This window comes from Amblyraja radiata, chromosome 30 (assembly GCF_010909765.2).
Source record: "Amblyraja radiata isolate CabotCenter1 chromosome 30, sAmbRad1.1.pri, whole genome shotgun sequence".
NCBI lineage: Eukaryota > Metazoa > Chordata > Chondrichthyes > Rajiformes > Rajidae > Amblyraja > Amblyraja radiata.
Window position 1 is genome coordinate 15,084,174 of NC_045985.1, and position 18,595 is coordinate 15,102,768.

General features: G+C 48.0%; 1 protein-coding gene and 1 long non-coding RNA gene across 4 annotated transcripts in view; one reads left to right on the forward strand and one right to left on the reverse strand.

Annotated features, from left to right (window-relative positions):
- LOC116990128 (zinc-binding protein A33-like) overlaps positions 1–16,933 on the reverse strand; it is a 1,164,093-nt gene extending 1,147,160 nt beyond the window's left edge. Inside the window, exons 1-3 of one of the 3 annotated variants that reach the window (XM_033047679.1) lie at positions 16,396–16,933; positions 16,209–16,304; positions 14,322–14,555 (exon numbers count right to left, since the gene is read on the reverse strand). In XM_033047679.1, coding sequence (XP_032903570.1) covers positions 14,322–14,555; positions 16,209–16,304; positions 16,396–16,806 — 741 coding nt within the window. In that variant the 5' untranslated portion in view covers positions 16,807–16,933. The remainder of the gene's footprint in view (positions 1–14,321; positions 14,556–16,208; positions 16,305–16,395) is intronic. The other 2 variants (XM_033047680.1, XM_033047678.1) reach the window with 2 other exon arrangements.
- Positions 1,484–15,446, forward strand: LOC116990149. Its single transcript, XR_004416443.1, has 3 exons — positions 1,484–1,495; positions 8,708–8,712; positions 15,337–15,446. It is a non-coding gene; the product is annotated as an uncharacterized LOC116990149 (long non-coding RNA).
- Positions 16,934–18,595: the final 1,662 nt, after the last annotated feature.

The window sequence follows — 18,595 nt, forward strand, 5'->3', positions numbered from 1 at the left end:
TATCACTCATGACCACAATACCATAAGGTCAAGGTCAAAGGTCAAAAACTTTATTTGCCATTTGTGCTTACACACATAGGAACTCGTGTGCGGCTATTCAGAGAGTCAAGTCAAGTCAAGTTAAAAATTAAAGATTAAAAATTAAAAAATTTAAAAAAATTAAAAAGACACACAGAAGACACATAATCCATAAAAAAAAACACATACCACTCCAGAAATAAAAAAAAAGAAAATGCCTAAAACCCTATACAAAGGGGAAAGTGAGAGCATTGTAACTTGCACAAACCCTATATCAGGACATCAGTTCATTTTGTTTTGTTTTGGCCAAGAGTCTCACTGTTGCAGGGAAGAAGCTCTTAAAAAAGCGTGTTCTATTTGTGGCGATACTGTCCGCTCGTCTGTGCCTGAGGTTGTATGTGCAGTTTTTGTGTTTGAGCAGGGAGTGAGCTGGATGTAGTGTGTCTCTAATGATTCTCTCTGCTCTTTTTTGACAGCGCTGTGTGTAGATTGTGTCCATGGAGGGGAGTTCAGTTCTGATGATCCTCTCTGCAGTCTTTATGACTCTTTGCAGAGCCTTCCTCTCTGTCTGTGTGGTGTTTCCATACCACACCGTGATGCCTGTGGTGAGGATGCTCTCTATCAGTCCTTTGTAGACCTGGGTGAGAGGGCGACAGTGCAGACCAGCTTTTCTGAGCAGCCTGATGAAGTACAGTCTCTGTAATCTCCCTGCACCCCAAGATGTAAAGTTATTAGCTGCCCAATCTCGCTCGGTAGGCCAGGTCCTCGACTCTGAGCTATAGAGGGCTGGCCTATTGTCATTTGCATCACAGGTAATGAATGTACACAAGATCAGGAAATCAAAACTGGAAAGACTCACCAGAACTCCAGATATCTTTAGTTTCTGTTCTTGTTCTATTAACTGGATCTCTGATTCCTTTTTTGTGAGCGATTCTGAGGAAGATTTCACCTGATTCTGGGAAATGGGTTTAGATCAGAGAATAAAATGTCAGACAATGAACAAGGAATTAAACGGTGAAGTGATCAAAATCGATTTGCTTTTTATTTACCATATAGAGTTCCACAGCTTCTCCTATCATCATGAAGCTGTGAGACTTGTGTTCCCGCGTTGCTGCACAAAGCACACAGATCAGTTTCTTGTCAGTTTCACAAAACAGCTTCAGTTCTTCCTGATGTTCCTCGCAGTGAGGTTTACGTTCCTCTATCCGATACAGGCTGTGATTGCGAGCTTTCTCAGCCAGTCTCGCCAAGGCCCAACTAACCATGAGGGTGCGCTCTTCAAACGCCACTCCACATTCCGGGCAGGAGTTTCTCTCCGCCCTGTCCCAAAACCGTGTGATGCAGGAGCGGCAGAAGTTGTGCCCGCACTCCAGCGCCACCGGGTCGGTGAAGAAATCCAGGCAAATGGAACAAATTGCCTCCTCGGTCCAACTCTCCACCTGGTGTTTCGAAGCCATTATAACTCCTCCTCTTCCTGGTTCATAATGTTTTCATTGACGCCCAGCTGCTGAATATATGGGCGGTCACGATGGCGCAGCGGTTGCGTTGCTGTCTTACGCCGGAGACACGGGTTCGATGCTGACAACGGGTCCTGTCTGTATGGAGTTGCGTGTGGGGTTTCTCCGAGATCTTGGTGAATGTAAGAAAATGTCCCTAGTGGGTGTAGGATAGTGTCAATGTGCGGGGGTCGCTGGTCGGTCCGGTCCCGGTGGGACGAAGGGACTGTTTCCGCGCTGTATCTCTCAACTCATCTAAACCAAACGAAACTCCTACAGTACCGCAAGTGGTTCAGTGTGAAGGTGTCCTGGCCACTTCCAACCAACTTCCACGAGGGAGGGTCAGTTAGACATTAAACTGGCCTGGATATAGGGAGGTTTCACGGCAGTCGGGTCACGACCCATGACCCGTACTGTTGCTACGCTACTCCAAGTGGAGTACAAGCCATGAACTGCAGGTAGGCACTTACCATTGTTTCCAGCGTAGCGGGCCCGTTAAAACCCGCTGAAATTGTCAATTTTTGCGCTGTAAATAATTATGGAAATCGGGATAAGCGTGTGAGACATTTAGCCTACTTCAGAATTCCAAAAGTGAGGAGAAATTACGGTAGATAGAAGCGAGAGCTGAAGGGACAACAACAGCCAGAGTGCTTGGCGAACATTGGCCGTTTGCTCACTGAATTTCATCAACTAAGGCATTATTTGTGTTTTTTCTTGATTCCTTTGGCATCTAAAAAGTTTCAGAAGTGATAAATCTGGCTGTAATTTTTTTAAATCGCCCATGGTTCTCAAGTGGGTTTTTACATACAAAATGAAAACGCATCTGAAGAAACATTTACAGCCAGATTTATCACTTCTGAGAATTTTTAGATACCAAAGGAATCAAGAAAAAACACAAATAATGCCTTACTTGATGAAATGCAGGGAGCAAACGGCCAATGTTCACCAAGCACTCTGGCTGTTGTTGTCCCTTCAGCTCTCGCTTCTATCTACTGTCATTTCTCCTCACTTTTGATGAAATGCAGTGAGCAAACGCGATAATTCCCAATATTTTCAATGTTTACCAAGCACTTTAGCTGCTGTTGTCCCTTCAGTTCTCGCTTCTCTTTACCTTCATTTCGCTTCACGTTTGGAATTCTAAAGTTGGGTACATGTCTCTCACACTTACCCCGACTCCCACAATTTTTTTCAGCGCAAAAATTCAACGTTTTGGCGATTTTTAACAGGTAGGAAAGTACGCGTTTCTAGCATTAATAACATATATCGGAAGTGACGGATGTCTTCCAGTTGGATTGAGCGGCTCCGTGCGTCGAGCCCTGTGACCCAGTGACCTTACGTGCAACCCCCGTATTGGGCTGTGGAGCCCGCCGTTCAAAGCCCGGGATCAGGATGGATGGAGAATTTTAATCCACAATAGGGTGGCCTTATTTTAATCCACAATAGAGCACTGTCTCTCATGCAGCAGTAGGTACACAAAATGCTGGAGAAACTCAGCGGGAGCAGCAGCATCTATGGAGCGAAGGAAATAGGCGACGTTTCGGGCCGAAACCCTTCTTCACACTTCACGCAGCAGTATTCGGGGCTATCTATGTATGTGTGTCTTGTTTAAATGATATTATATGACCCTTTAACATGTGTTGCTGTATGCAAAGGTTCACTTCGTTTGGAGATACAGCGCGAAAACAGGCCCTTCGGCCCACCGAGTCCGCACCGTCCAGCGACCAGTACACACCAGGGACAATTATGCACAAACACCAAGCCTATCAAACTACATACCTGTAGGTCTTTAGAGAAATCGAAGATCTCGGAGAAACCCACGGGTCTCGGTGTGAAGGTACAAACTCCGTACAGACAGCACCCGTAGTCAGGATCGAACCCGGGTTTCAGGCGCCGCAAGGCAGCAACTCTACAGCTGCGCCACCGTGTGGGATCGGTGAGTGGGGAACACGGAACACTCAGATTCGAAAGCCCAATTGGCGGCATTTCCTCTGCCCCTGTAGGTTATTCTTGCCCGCTACTGCTTCCGAGATGGCGCCCAACCAAGGCGTCTATTTGCGTGTGATGCAGATCTACAATCACATATTCCACCCGCCCCACATTCTTAAATCTCTACTCCCACCTCAACATTTCTCATTTTAACTATAGAAACATAGAAAATAGGCGCAGGAGTAGGCCATTCGGCCCTTCGAGCCTGCACCGCCATTCAATATGATCATGGCTGATCATCCAACTCAGTATCCTGTACCTGCCTTCTCTCCATACCCCCTGATCCCTTTAGCCTCAAGGGCCACATCTAACTCCCTCTTAAATATAGCCAATGAACTGGCCTCAACTACCTTCTGTGGCAGAGAATTCCACAGATTCACCACTCTCTGTGTGAAAAATGTTTTTCTCATCTCAGTCCTAAAAGATTTCCCCCCTTAACCTTAAAGTGTGTGACCCCTTGTTCTGGACTTCCCCAACATCGGGAACAATCTTCCTGCATCTAGCCTGTCCAACCCCTTAAGAATTTTGTAAGTTTCTATAAGATCCCCCCTCAGTCTTCTAAATTCTAGCGAGTACAAGCCGAGTCTATCCAGTCTTTCTTCATATGAAAGTCCTGACATCCCAGGAATCAGTCTGGTGAACCTTCTCTGTACTCCCTCTATGGCAAGAATGCCTTTCCTCAGATTAGGAGAGGAATATTCTCTCGTCGTCCTGTATTACGTTCCTGTCACCGGCTCTGCTCCCACGTCGCCGACGGCCTCAAGCATCTGAATCTGTGCGTTCTCTCTGCCCCAGATTAATTTTTCCCGCGGGTAACGGGTTAATACAGCGGCTGATCCTGCAGTACCGGTTTCTAGCAGCAGGTGGGGTATCCTGCAGTGGCGAAACTGCACAAACCTTTGCACAGCTCAGCATCACCATCTGGTGGCTGAAGGCGGCAATGCAATGAACTGGTCTTCCTGACCTGACATGCATGAGTTGAAATAGTGGAGGGTCTCTCAATACAGGAGCGAGAAATAAACATCTGGTAGAATTAAAAGGATAAAGAAGCATTTGTGGAGGATAAGAGTCAGGGCCGAGACCCAGTATCAGGAAAAAATGATCCAGGGTTGCAGATTGCAGCATCTGCAGACTTTCGTTCTCAGTAAATTCTACAACATTAATAACATAGAAAATAGGTGCAGGAGTAGGCCATTCGGCCCTTCGAGCCTGCACCGCCATTCAATATGATCATGGCTGATCATCCAACTCAGTGTCCGGTACCTGCCTTCTCTCCATACCCCCTGATCCCTGTAGCCACAGGGGCCACATCTAACTCCCTCTTAAATATAGCCAACGAACTGGCCTCAACTACCTTCTGTGGCAGAGAATTCCAGAGAATCACCACTCTCTATGTGAAAAATGTTTTTCTCATCTCGGTCCTAAAAGACTTCCCTCTTATCCTTAAACTGTGACCCCTTGTTCTGGACTTCCCCAACATCGGGAATAATCTTCCTGCATCTAGCCTGTGCAACTCCTTAAGAATTTTGTAAGTTTCTATAAGATCCCCCCTAAATTCTAGCGTAACAGAAAATATTTCCATGTGCAGCAGGACTGACAGGGTCAGGGCAAATTCCGACCAGAGACTCGGAATATCAATTCAGGTTCTCTCTCCCCAGCTCCTGCCCGACCAACTGCAGACCCATCTCAAGCCCCCTTGACTATCGCAGCTTTGTCCACCCACAGAACAGAGGTCTGGGCTCAGACAAAAGGTCAGATGTTTTGCAACCCACTTTGTTGGGAGTTGGGAATGCTGATTACAAACCTGAAAGAATACGGACATCGGGGGTGGAATGGCAACATTCCTTCAGTGAGGATCGAGGATTATTTGCTAACGTTGGAGTCAGGAAGAGAAGTTTTGTGGCCCGCAGTTTAACCATATAACAATTACAGCATGGAAACAGGCCATCTCGGCCCTTCTAGTCCCTGCCGAACACTTACTCTCACCTAGTCCCACCTACCTGCACTCAGACCATAACCCTCCATTCCTTTCCCGTCCATATAACTATCCAATTTATTTTGAAATGATAAAATCGAACCTGCCTCCACCACTTCCACTGGAAGCTCATTCCATACAGCGACCACTCTCTGAGTAAAGAAGTTCCCCCTCATGTTACCCCTAAACTTCTGTGCCTTAATTCTCAAGTCATGTCCTCTTGTTTGAATCTTCCCTACTCTCAATGGGAAAAGCTTATCCACGTCAACTCTGTCTATCCTTCTCATCATTTTAAAGACCTCTATCAAGTCCCCCCTTAACCTTCTGCGCTCCAAAGAATAAAGACCTAACTTGTTCACCCTTTCTCTGTAACTTAGTTGCTGAAACCCAGGCAACATTCTAGTAAATCTCCTCTATTTTGTTGACATCTTTCCAATAATTAGGCGACCAAAATTGTACACCATACACCAGAATTGGCCTCACCAATGCCTTGTACAATTTTAACATTACATCCCAACTTCTATACTCAATGCTCTGATTTATAAAGGCCAGCACACCAAAAGCTTTCTTTACCACCCTATCTACATGAGATTCCACCTTCAGGGAACTATGCACAGTTATTCCTAGATCCCTCTGTTCAATTGCATTCCTCAATTCGCTACCATTTACCATGTACGTCCTATTTTGATTTGTCCTGCCAAGATGTAGCACCTCACACTTAGCAGCATTCATTTGGGGGGGGGGACGGGGGACTCATGAGGAGTGATATAGATGCAAGCTCAGGTTGAGGACAAGGAATAATTTCATTACTCTGTCTCGGTAAATATGACAATTAAACCTCACGACTATTCCTCTCTCTTGGGCTGAGGGCGACGATTAACGTTTCACCTGATGGATTGGGTGAAAAAAAGGAAGAAACAGAGGCAGAGTGAGGAAATTTGTAACGGGATTAGACCATTGAAACCAAACCAACTTACAATATTGAAGGTTTGTAGATAAATACAACATATACATTTAACACCCTGTTGTTGAATTTGGATAATTCGTACGATTAGTTCATTCACAAGAACCGAAGAGAAAGAAAGATTGTGATTATTTGTATTATGTGCTTGGTGCTTCTGATACTTCAATTGAAATAAAGCCAGATCTCTTTAGACAGTATAGGTCGCTTTTAAGAATGTTCCTTCCTGCAATATGACACCTCCCTTTCAGTTGACATTAATGGATGCACTTCAAAGAGATTTACGCCCCTAAAGCACTTTGGAGTCTCCTAAAAGAGACGCGAGGACATTGTGTAAATGTAAATGGTTTGTTACTGTACGCACTCGATCTTGGAGGGGATATTCCATTTCCGATGCGCAAACAGGGGCTGTGGATAGACGACGTATCCGATGACTTCCACGGGCTTGGAATGGACTTTGGTCACTCGCGTTTTCTCCAGACGGCGAGAAAGCGAAGGAAAGAGTCGGGGCTCGAGTAGAGGAAAGTGGGAGCTGGTTGGAAACTGGCAGTGAGGGAGATGAAGCGTTAAAGCGGTGAACGAGAGCAGGAGGCAGCTCCGATACAGACATGATGTACCTGAGAGAGAGGTGGGGGAGGGGTCTGGCGGCGACTGAAACAAGGAATGTTCTCCGCATCCTACACAGAGAGAGCACAACGGGCTCCCACCTGGAACTGGGGGAATTCGGTTTGAACCCATTCTTCCAAAGATCCGTTCCGAAGAAAACGAGTCTGTTGTGTGGAGAGCAAATGCTGCAAACACACTTGACATTTTCATAGTCGACGTTCTTTAGGACCCGGGTGATCCGCCGCCCGTGGCTGCTGCTGAACCCGCGGGAAGGCGATAGTTTCAATCTTTATATTTTCACAAAAGTAATTTCTGTTCGGTTCCCCGGCGCGTTGAAATGAACGGATCGACAGACAGCTCTGATTTCAGTTGCTGTTTATTTCACTCTTCCCACATTTACATTCCCCCTGGTTTTATTTCCGCGCTCACTGGGGTTTCACGACGCGGAATTTGGGGATTAAATGGGAGCCGTTCGTTCAGCGCCGACCTGTTGTCCACCGGGTTTCTGCCCCACAGTCTCACTCCTAACTCCGGTCCCGGGACCTGCGCTTTTTACACACCGGAGCGGAACCGGAGCAGATTCTCAGCCACTGGTTTTCGTGGCAAGTCGCGAAGAAAGGATAAAGTTTCTCCGTGAATTTATTCCCAGTGAAGGTGTGGAGATGGGACTTGGTGTCCGCGTCGTAAAATAAAACGGTCCCAGACTCGTAACTGAGATAAACTCCCACCCTCCCGGGGATGGGGTGGGCGGGGAGAGGCGAGAGAGGGGAGGTGAATGATTTAAACTTGTTATCTAACCACCCGATTCTCCAGACTCCAGTCTCCGGGGTCAGTGTGATCCCTCTCTTCCTCTCCACAGACTCTGCGGCGACTCCCAGACTCCAGCGCCGACTCCCCGCCACCTCCACCTCCCAGTAATGTCTCCCCGATGTGAATCCCTCCGATCCCAGCACACACGCCGAGCCTGTCAGCCTCTTCCCGGTGTCAGTGAGACTCCTCCGGATCTGGGTACATCTCACCCTCTTCCGATCCTTAGACACCTCGAGCTCCGGATGCGCTGTTTCCACATCCAGGTTGACGGAGACTGGGGGGAGAAGCAGAGAATCAGTGAGTCCCCAGGGATCGGGGGGAGGGTCGGGGGAGAAGCCGCTCGGCCTCAGGCACAGGCGGGGGGGGGGGGGGGGGGGGGGGGGGGGGGGGGGGACTCAAACCTTGCCCAGGGTTTCACCCACAACAACAACGAACAGACAACAGACATATTTCCCGGATTTCCTCAACTGGGCAGGAGAGGGGAAATTCCACGGGTTATCGGGAACGGGAGGGGGCGAGGTGTGCGGATGGGGAAACAAACGTGTAGAGTGAGGATGAAGGAGAGATTGCGGGCCCGTAGGAAGCTTTTAAAACAGAGGGGGTGGCATGACAGGATTGCAAAAAACTTAATGTGAAATAATGTGCGCGCTGCGCACATCACGAGTGCGAAGCGTGAAGTCCCTCTATGCCAGGGTCTAGGAAGCTCAGGGGTTTTAGGTGCTTTCTGATCCATTCTGAGCCTTATTTTGGATCATTTTTGCACCAAATTTATGACCAATATTTCAGAAATTAACAGGAACCTGAGAGGTAGCTTTTTCACACAAAGGGTGCTGGGTGTATATAACAAGCTGCCAGAGGAGGTAGTTAAGGCTGGGACTATCCTAATGTTTAAGAGACATTTGGACACGTACATGGATAGGACAGATTTACATGGATATGGGCCAAACGTGTGTGAGTGGGACTAGTTTAGATGGGACATGTCGGTCGGTGTGGGAAAGTTGGGTGAAGGGCCTGTTTCCACACTGCATCATTCTATGACTAAAAAGTGAAGAAGAAAAATGAATGTAGATAAGTAGAGCAGATTTGAAAGAGGAGTGAAATGTAAAGGCAGAGAGGTTTATGGGTGGAATGGAACATAGGAAAGGAGGGGGGAGAGTGGGCTTGGGCAGATGGGTGAAGGGAAAATAATCACAAAGTGCTGGAGTAACTCAGCGGGTCAGGCAGCATCTGCGGAGAATATGAATAGGCGACATTTCACAGAATGCTGGAGTAACTCAGCGGGTCAGGCAGCATCTGTGGAGAACATGGATAGGCGACATTTCACAGAATGCTGGAGTAACTCAGCGGGTCAGGCAGCATCTGTGGAGAACATGGGTCACAGAGTGCTGGAGTAACAGTGAATTAGGCAGCATCTCTGGAGAAATGGTATAGATTATAGTTCGGGTCAAGACTGTTCTTCAGTAATATTCATGATGTGGCATGCATAGTCATTCCTGAATGTTACCCAAACCATCGTGAGCTACTTTGTTACGGTGCTTGCCCTCTCCTATAACATATCTGCTGCCTTGGGTGATGCAGGACAGGACACAAGCTTTGGGACACGGTGTGAAGCTGTTGCCGTCTGTCCCAGCCTGGTAAAAACCTGGATGGAGTGGATTTGGAGAGGATGTTTCCACTAGTGGGAGAGTCTAGGACCAGTGGCCACAGCCTCAGAATTAAAAGACATTCCTTTAGGAAGGAGATGAGTAGGAATTTCTTAAGTCAGAGGGTGGTGAACTGTGGAATTCATTGCCACAGACAGCTGTGGAGGTCAAGTCAATGGACATTTTTCAGGAGGAGATTGATAGATTCTTGATTGATAGGGGTATCAGAGGTAATGGGGAGAAGGCAGGTGATGGGTTTGAGAGGGAAAAATAGTCATAGGGTGATACAGTGTGGAAACAGGCCCTTCGGCCCAGCATGTCCCATCTGCACTAGTCTCACCTGCCCACGTTTGGTCCATATCCCTCCGAACCTGTCCTATCCATGTACCTGTCTAACTGTTTCTTAAATGTTGCGATAGTCCCTGCCTCAACTACCTCCTCTGGCAGCTTGTTCCATACACCTACCACCCTTTGTGTGAAAAACATACCCCTCAGATTCCTATTAAATCTTTTGCCCTTCACCTTAAACTTATGTCCTCTGCTCCTCGATTCACTTACTCTGGGCAAAAGACTCAACCATATCTATTCAAATCATGATTTTATACACCTCTATTAGATCATCCCTCAGCCTCCTGTGCTCCATGAAATAGAGTCCCAGCCTCTCCCTATAGCTCTGGCCCTCTAGTCCTGGCAACATCCTCATAAATCTTCACTGTACCCTTTCCAGTTTGATGACATCTTTCCTATAACATGGTGCCCAGAACTGAACACAATACTCTGAATGCGGCCTCACCAACTTCTTATGCAACTGCAACATGACCTCCCGACTTCTATACTCAGCGTGGCCCGCTGAGTTACTCCAGCACTCTGTGAAACATCACAGAACAGGGCAAGGTTAGCAAGTTTGCTGATGATACAGAAGTGAGTGGTTTTGCAGATAGTGAAGATGGTTGTGAAAGATTGCAGTAGGATCTGGATCTGTATCAATTAGCCAGGTGGGCAGAGGAATGGTTGATGGTTGTATGGTTCCTTGAAGGTCGTGTCGCAGGCATATCAGGTGGTCAAAAAGTATTTTGGCACTTTGGCCCTCATCAGTCAGAGTATTGAGTATAGAAGTTGGGAGGTCATGTTGCAGTTGTATAAGACGTTGGTGAGACCACATTTAGAATATTGTGTTCAGTTCTGGGCACCATGTTATAGGAAATATGTCAAACTGAAAAGAGTACAGAGATCCCCATCCTGGATCAGTCCAATCAGGGTTGTGTCATCCGCAAACTTGAGAAGCTTGACAGAGGTGTCTGTGGAGGTGCAGTCATTGGTGTGAAGTGGTGATTGGAGTGGAGTGGGTGTAGAAGGGGCCCAGTCTTTGCAGACTGAGGGTACACAAAAATGCTGGAGAAACTCAGCGGGTGCAGCAGCATCTATGGAGCGAAGGAAATAGGCAACGTTTCGGGCCGAAACCCTTCTTCAGACGGCCAGGGGGTGGGGGGGGAGAGAAGGAAGGAAAAAGGGAGGAGGAGGAGACCGAGGGCGGGGGGATGGGAGGAGACAGCTCGAGGGTTAAGGAAGGGGAGGAGACAGCAAGGGCTAGCAAAATTGGGAGAATTCAACGTTCATGCCATCGGGACGCAAGCAACCCAGGCGGAATATGAGTGCTGTTCCTCCAATTTCCGGTGTTGCTCACTCTGGCAATGGAGGAGACCCAGGACAGAGAGGTCGGATTGGGAATGGGAGGGGGAGTTGAAGTGCTGAGCCACCGGGAGTTCAGATAGGTTATTGCGGACTGAGCGGAGTTGTACCGACTGAGACTTTGCAGACTGAGGTCAGGCTGTGAGTGGGTGTGAAGTGGTTGGGTGGGGTGGGAAAGGTTCCACTCTTTTCATACTGGAGTCTTGCCTTAAGTAGGTGTGAAGTGGTGAATGGGAAGGAGAGGGTGCCGGGTCCATTCTTTGCAGACTGGGGTCTGGCTGTGTTTGTTGAGGAGGGGGTTTCAGGGTTACGTTTCTGATTTGCAAACCTGCAGTAAAACTCATTCAGGTTGTTCGTCAGCTGACGATTGTCCAAAGAGCGGGGGGCTTTCCTCTTATAGCTGGTGATTTCTTGCATGCCCTTTCCAAACTGAAGAAGAGTCATTAGCTGAGAATTTGCTCCTCAACTTCTCAGAGTATCTTTCCTTGGCAGCTCTGATTCCTCTTCTCAGCTCTTTATCGATTAGGCTATCTTTTAACTCTTTAACGATTAGGCTATCGGCTTGACGCATATTTGCCCCCAGCACCCCCCCCCTCCCCCCGATCTCAAAATGGAAATGTTACATCTGTATATAATGATCCCATTAAAATGTGTATTTGTCACAAACTATGGAATTCATATTTTTCAGTATTGTTATCAAGGAAATGAAAGCAGTTCCAATTGTTTGATATTATTTGATATTTTTTAATATTATTCATATGGAGGAGAAAATGTAATAGCTCTAAAACCTACCTTAATTTTGCAATCTCACTCAAGATAATTCCCCTTTCCCTCTCCCCTCCCCATCTCTCTCTCCTCTCCCTTCCCCTCTCTCTCTCTCCCCCTCCCCCCTCTCACATCCCCCCTCTTTCTTGAGGGGGGGCGAAGATGCAGGTGGCGCGGGCCCAACGGGGGCCCAGCGGGTGGGGGGGATGAAGGTGGCATGGGCCCCGTGGGGGTGGCGGGGACCCAGCGGGTGTCAGTGGGGGTGGCGTGGGCCCAGTGGGGGTGGCGTGTGCCCACGGGGGGTCAGCGAGGGTGGCGTGGACCCAGCGGGGGTCAGCGAGGGTGGCGGGAACCCAGCGGGTGTCAGTGGGGGTGGCGCGGGCCCAGTGGGGGTGGCGTGGGCCCAGCGGGGGTGGCGTGGGCCCAGCGAGGGTCAGCGAGGGTGGCGTGGACCCAGCGGGGGTCAGCGAGGGTGGCGTGGGCCCAGTGGGGGTGGCATGAGCCCAGCGGGGGTGGCGTGGGACCAGCGTGGGTCAGCGAGGGTGGCGTGGACCCAGCGGGTGTCAGTGGGGGTGGCGTGGGCCCAGTGGGGGTGGCGTGTGCCCAGCGAGGGTCAGCGAGGGTGGCGTGGACCCAGCGGGGGTCAGCGAGGGTGGCGTGGGCCCAGTGGGGGTGGCATGAGCCCAGCGGGGGTGGTGTGGGCCCAGCGGGGGTGGCGTGGGACCAGCGGGGTTGGTGTGGGGGGAAGATGGCTTGGGCCCCGGTGGCGAGGGGAGCGTGCTCTGCCGCAGTGGCGACTGGTGTTGGGGCTACAGCCGTTGAGTTCAGATTCAGCCACTCCCATCCGGGGACGAGAGAACAGAGAACTGGCCGTTTCCAAAGTGGAAACGGCGATTTTTTTTTCAGATTTATTTATTTATTTATTTTTTCTGATTTGCTTTTGATTTTTTTTTCTGATTTTTTTTTTTTTTTTTTTGGTGACTTTTTTCTTAGCCTGACTCTGTAATGTACAACCATGGCTCTCTGGCTCCAAGAGCACTGAATGACTGATTATCCACAGCCACTGGTGCAGTGAATTCCAAAGGTTGCCTAGTCTCTGCGTGCAGTAATGTCTCATTGTCTCTGTCCTCAATGGTCCAGCCCACATTCTGAGAGGGGTTCCGCTGGCTCCAGACCCCCTCAGACAGGGGAAACATCCTCCCTGCATCCAGCCCACTGAGCCCTGTAAGGACTTTGTGTTTCACTGAGATCTCCTCCAATACACCTGAAATCTCGAGTACAGGCCTAGTCTACGCAATTTCAGTACAGCAAACCTATTCTCCCAGGAACAAGGATTTGTTCAAGTTCAAACAAACTTTGCTCTCTGTATCTGTGATACTTCCCCAAAATCCATTAGTACCATTAATCTTCACATATAAGTATTGCATAAAGATGTTTTAAAAAAGAACAATGGAAAAGGTATTAGTTTTACCTCGTTTGATGATATTAGATGTTTCTCTCAGTGCCATATTGTAGAAAAAGGTGTGATCATACTTTTCAATGGGCAACGCGCCAAATAGCACCAACATTGGTTTTGTTTCATCAGGAACCCTGCAAATATTTAACAGCTGGTTAGAAACTGAGCAGTAGCTGTTTATTTGAGCTGTACTATAAAAACATACATTGTTTCAGTCAAAAGCATGTCCTACCTGCTCTTGCGACCAGCTTCCTCCTGAAATAAATAAAACACAAATCTCAATAGACTGAGATGGATCGTCATGATCCCGACGGCGGGTATTTCATCAAATTGCTACAAAAAACACCCTCTGCTAATTCCCATTTCCCAACTCCTTGCCGCTGTCACACAGACAGAACTTGGATATTGTCGTAGAGACATCGAACACGGGGGAAAGCATTAGGAATGTCGTTGAAAATAACTGCGAGTATGCAACTTACGAGTAAAACCGAGCAGGTGGTGGGATTTTATCTGGAGAAGATGTCAGAGATAAATGGGATGGAACATTTTAAGGTCAGCGGCGGATTTAAATGGACGGGGGTTGGAAATATTATCGCTACTTGTGGAGAGAGGAAAAATAAAACCTGAAATGTATGATGGCCTTTAATAAATTCCACAAGAAATGCAGTAAACAGAACGTGGAACTCACAGGGTGGCCTGAAGACAATATTGCAGATAATTTCAGATGAAGTGGGATAAATACACGAGGATTCCTGGAATTTGGGGCATTATTGTCCGATGTGATGAGTAGATGGAACAGACAGAACATTAACCCAGTACTGAATTACTGGTAAATGCAGCATTTATTTCGGACATTTAACCCATCATTTTGTGACTGTGCACTTTCACTTCGCCAAACTGTAGTGTAACCCCTCACCTTCAGAAATATCACGCCGTCCTTGTGGTCTATCTGTCCCTGTAACTTTGAGAGTTCCTTCTGAATGGAATATATATTCTCTTGTATCTTTTGAAGATTTTTCTCCATTGTTTTTACAATCTTCTTCTCTTCTTCCCTGACATCTCCGAGTAAACGCTGCTCTTTCTCAGTGAGAATCTGGTGCAGTTCAGCAAACTGGGATGTGATCTGTGACTGAAGGTTGCGTGACTCTTCCTGTCAGGTGAAAGATGAGAATCAATATATTATATCACTATAATTATAATATTAGATACCGACCAACACGCCCCAACTGCGCTATTTCCACTTGTCCACATTTGGCCAAGCATAGAAAATAGGTGCAGGAGGAGGCCATTCGGCCCTACGAGCCAGCACCGCCATTCACTGTGATCATGGCTGATCGTCCCCTATCAATCTCCCCATATCCCTTGACTCCACTAGCCCCCTAGAGCTCTATCTAACTCTCTCTTAAATCCATCCAGTGACTTGGCCTCCACTGCCCTCTGTGGCAGGGAATTCCATAAATTCACAACTCTCTGGGTGGAAAAGTTTTTTCTCAGTCTCAGTCTTAAATGTCCTCCCCTTTATTCTAAGACTGTGGCCCCTGGTTCTGGACTCGCCCAACATTGGGAACATTTTTTCCTGCATCTAGCTTGTCCAGTCCTTTTATAATTTTATATGTTTGAGTGCAGGAATATGCCATTCGGCCCAACATGTCCATGCCGGGCTCTGTACGTATCTACACTAATCCCATTTACATGTATTTAATCCTTTGGCAATTCTTAATACTTTGGCAATTCAAGAGCTCGTCTTGATAATTCTAAAATATTTGGTGAAAGTAATGTACAATCACATCATTCCCATTTTCCCAGTACAATTCCCTGCAACCGATTCCATTTCATGTGTCCATTAACCCTCAGTGGACAGAACCAGGTCACCAGAACTAGCAGACAGCAGCACCACTTATAATGACAGACTTTTGACAGTAATACAGCAGACTAAAGAAAGTCCACCTGTCTCCTCATATTCTGGTGAACTTCTACCGCTGCACCATCGAGAGCATCCTTACCAACTGTATCACAGTATGGTACGGCAACTGCTCTGTCTCCGACCGGAAAGCACTGCAGAGGGTGGTGAAAACTGCCCAACGCATCATCGGTTCCTCACTCCCCTCCATTGGGTCTGTCCAAAGCAAGCGATGTCTGCGAAGGGCGCTCAGCATCGCCAAGGACTGCTCTCACCCCAACCACAGACTGTTTACCCTCCTACCATCCAGGAGGCGCTACAGGTCTCTCCGTTGCCGGACCAGCAGGTCCAGGAACAGCTTCTTCCCTGCGGTGGTTACATTACTCAACACTGTACCTTGGTGACTGCCAATCCCCCCCCCCCCCCCCCCCCCCCCCCCCCCAGTCAGTTAGATACCGACCAACACGCCCCAACTGCGCTATTTACACTTGTCCACATTTGGCCAAGACAGTTCTAAAACTTTTCTCTTCACGAATTTGTTTGACTATCTTTTAAATTATGTTACGGTACCCGACTCAACTACCTCCTCTGGCAGCTCGTTCCATGTACCTGCTACCAAAGTTGCCCTTTAATCTTTTTCCTCTCTCCTAAAACCTTTTCGACCCCCCTACTAAGGGTAAAAGACTGACCATCCAACGTATCATTCTGTTTCATGATATTATACACATGCCACAGACCATTCTTCAGATTGCTGTGCTCCAGGGAGTAAAGTCCTTGGCTGATCAACCTCTCCCAAGTGTTCTGGCCCCCGGTTACTGAGTTCTAAGGAGGTGCCAAATTATTGCACACATCACAGGGATGAAATCTACGCAAAAACATTAAATCGATAGCACAAAGCCTCACCCGAACTCCAGAAATGCTGTCTTTCTGTTCCTGCTCCGTTTTCCGGATCTCTGATTCCTTTTCTGTGAGAGGTTCGAAAGAAGATTTCACTTGTTCCTGGGGTTGGGTTTCAGATCAGAGAATAAAAAATGTCAGACAATGAAGAAATTATTAGACAATGATGCGATCATAAGTGATTAGGTTTTACCTTGTAGAATTCAATTGCTTCTTCTAACAGCATTAAGCTGTGAGACTTGTGTTCCCCCGCAGTTGTGCAAATCAAACAGATCAGTTTCTTGTCAGTTTCACAAAACAGCTTCAGTTCTTCCTGATGTTCCTCGCAGTGAAGTTTACTTTTCTTCGCTTTGAGATCCAGGCTCAGTGTTCGAGCTTTAACACTCAGTCTAACCAAGGCCTGATTCACCCTGAGGGTGCACTTTGTAGATTCCTCTCTGCATTCCGGGCAGGAGTTTCTCCCCTCCCTGTCCCAACTCTGTGTGATGCAGGAGCGGCAGAAGTTGTGCCCACACTCCAGCGCCACGGGAGCGGTGAAGAAATGCAGGCAGATGGGACAAACAACCTCCTCGGTCCAACTCCCGACCGGGCGTTTCGCATCCATTTTCCTAAGTCCCGCACTTTCTGGTTGTATATGTTTTCACTCCACGTGTAGTTGCAGAACCCCTGCAGTACCGCGAGTGTCCACTGCTCACGCTGCCGTCCCGGGCAGTGAATGTTATTTGGCTGCAAGTGTTTAAAGGATATTAAATGGTCCTCTGACTAACATTCATTGCCGTTTGCAAAGGTTTACTTTGTCCTCCCCCCGGGTCCTAAAGCCCGTCGACCATTAAAATGTAAAGTATGTTTGCAGCATTTGCTCTCCACCCAACAGATTCATCGCAGTCGCTGCCTCAAAAAGGCTGGCAGTATCATCAAAGACCCACACCATCCTGGCCACACACTCATCTCCCTGCTACCTTCAGGTAGAAAGTACAGGAGCCTGAAGACTGCAACAACCAGGTTCAGGAATAGCTACTTCCCCACAGCCATCAGGCTATTAAACCTGGCTCGGACAAAACTCTGATTATTATTAACCAACTATCTGTTATTTGCACTTTATCAGTTTATTTATTCATGTGTGTATATATTTATATTACGGTATATGGACACACTGATCTGTTTTGTAGTAAATGCCTACTATGTTCTGTGTGCTGAAGCAAAGCAAGAATTTCATTGTCCTATCAGGGACACATGACAATAAACTCACTTGAACTTGAACTTGATTCTTTTTCTTCGGAACGGATCTTTGGAAGAATGGGTTCAAACCGAATTCCAGATTCCAGGTGGGAGCCCGTTGTGCTCAGGCTCTGCCTGTCTCTCTGTAGGATGCGGAGAACATTCCTTGTTTCAGTCGCTGCCAGACCCCTCCCTCACCTCTCTCTCAGGTACATCATGTCTGTACCGGTGCTGCTTCCTGCTCTTGTTCGCCGCTTTAACGCTTCATCTCCCTCACTGCCAGTTTCCAACCAGCACCCACTTTCCTCTGCTCGAGCCCTGACTCTTCCCTTCGCTTTCTTGCCGTCTCAGTCTCCGTTTCAGAGAAAACGCGAGTGACCAAAGTCCATTCCAAGCCCGCGGACCCCATCGCCTATCCACTGCCCCTGTTTGCGCATCGGAAAGCGAATAGTCACTCGGGTCGTTGTGCGTTCAATAACAACCCGCCCACATTTACACAATGTCCTCGCATAGAAAATAGGTGCAGGAGTAGGCCATTCGGCCCTTCGAGCCTGCACCGCCATTCAATATGATCATGACTGATCATCCAACTCAGTATCCTGTGCCTGCCTTCTCTCCATACCCCATGATCCCTTTAGCCACAAGGGCCACATCTAACTCCCTCTTAAATATAGCCAATGAACTGTGGCCTCAACTACCTTCTATGGCAGAGAATTCCACAGCTTCACCACTCTCTGTGTGAAAAATGTTTTCCTCATCTCGGTCCTAAAAGATTTCCCCCTTATCCTTAAACTGTGACCCCTTGTTCTGGACTTCCCCAACATCTGGAACAAACTTCCTGCATCTAGCCTGTCCAACCCCTTAAGAATTTTGTAAGTTTCTATAAGATCCCCTAAACCCATGACCCCCCTCCCCCTCCCCCTTACTCCTGACCCCACTCGCAGCGCCAGAGACCTGGGTTCGATCCTGTCCACGGGTGCTGTCCGTACGGAGTTTGTACCTTCTCCCGTGACCGCGTGGGTTTTCTCCCGGGAGCTTCGGTTTCCACCCACACTCCAAAGACGTGCGGGTTTGTAGGTTAGTTAGCTTCGGTAACAAATATAAATTGTCCCGCGTGTGTGTAGGATTGCGTTGGTCGGTGCGGACTCGGTGGGCCAAAGGGCCTGTTTCCACGC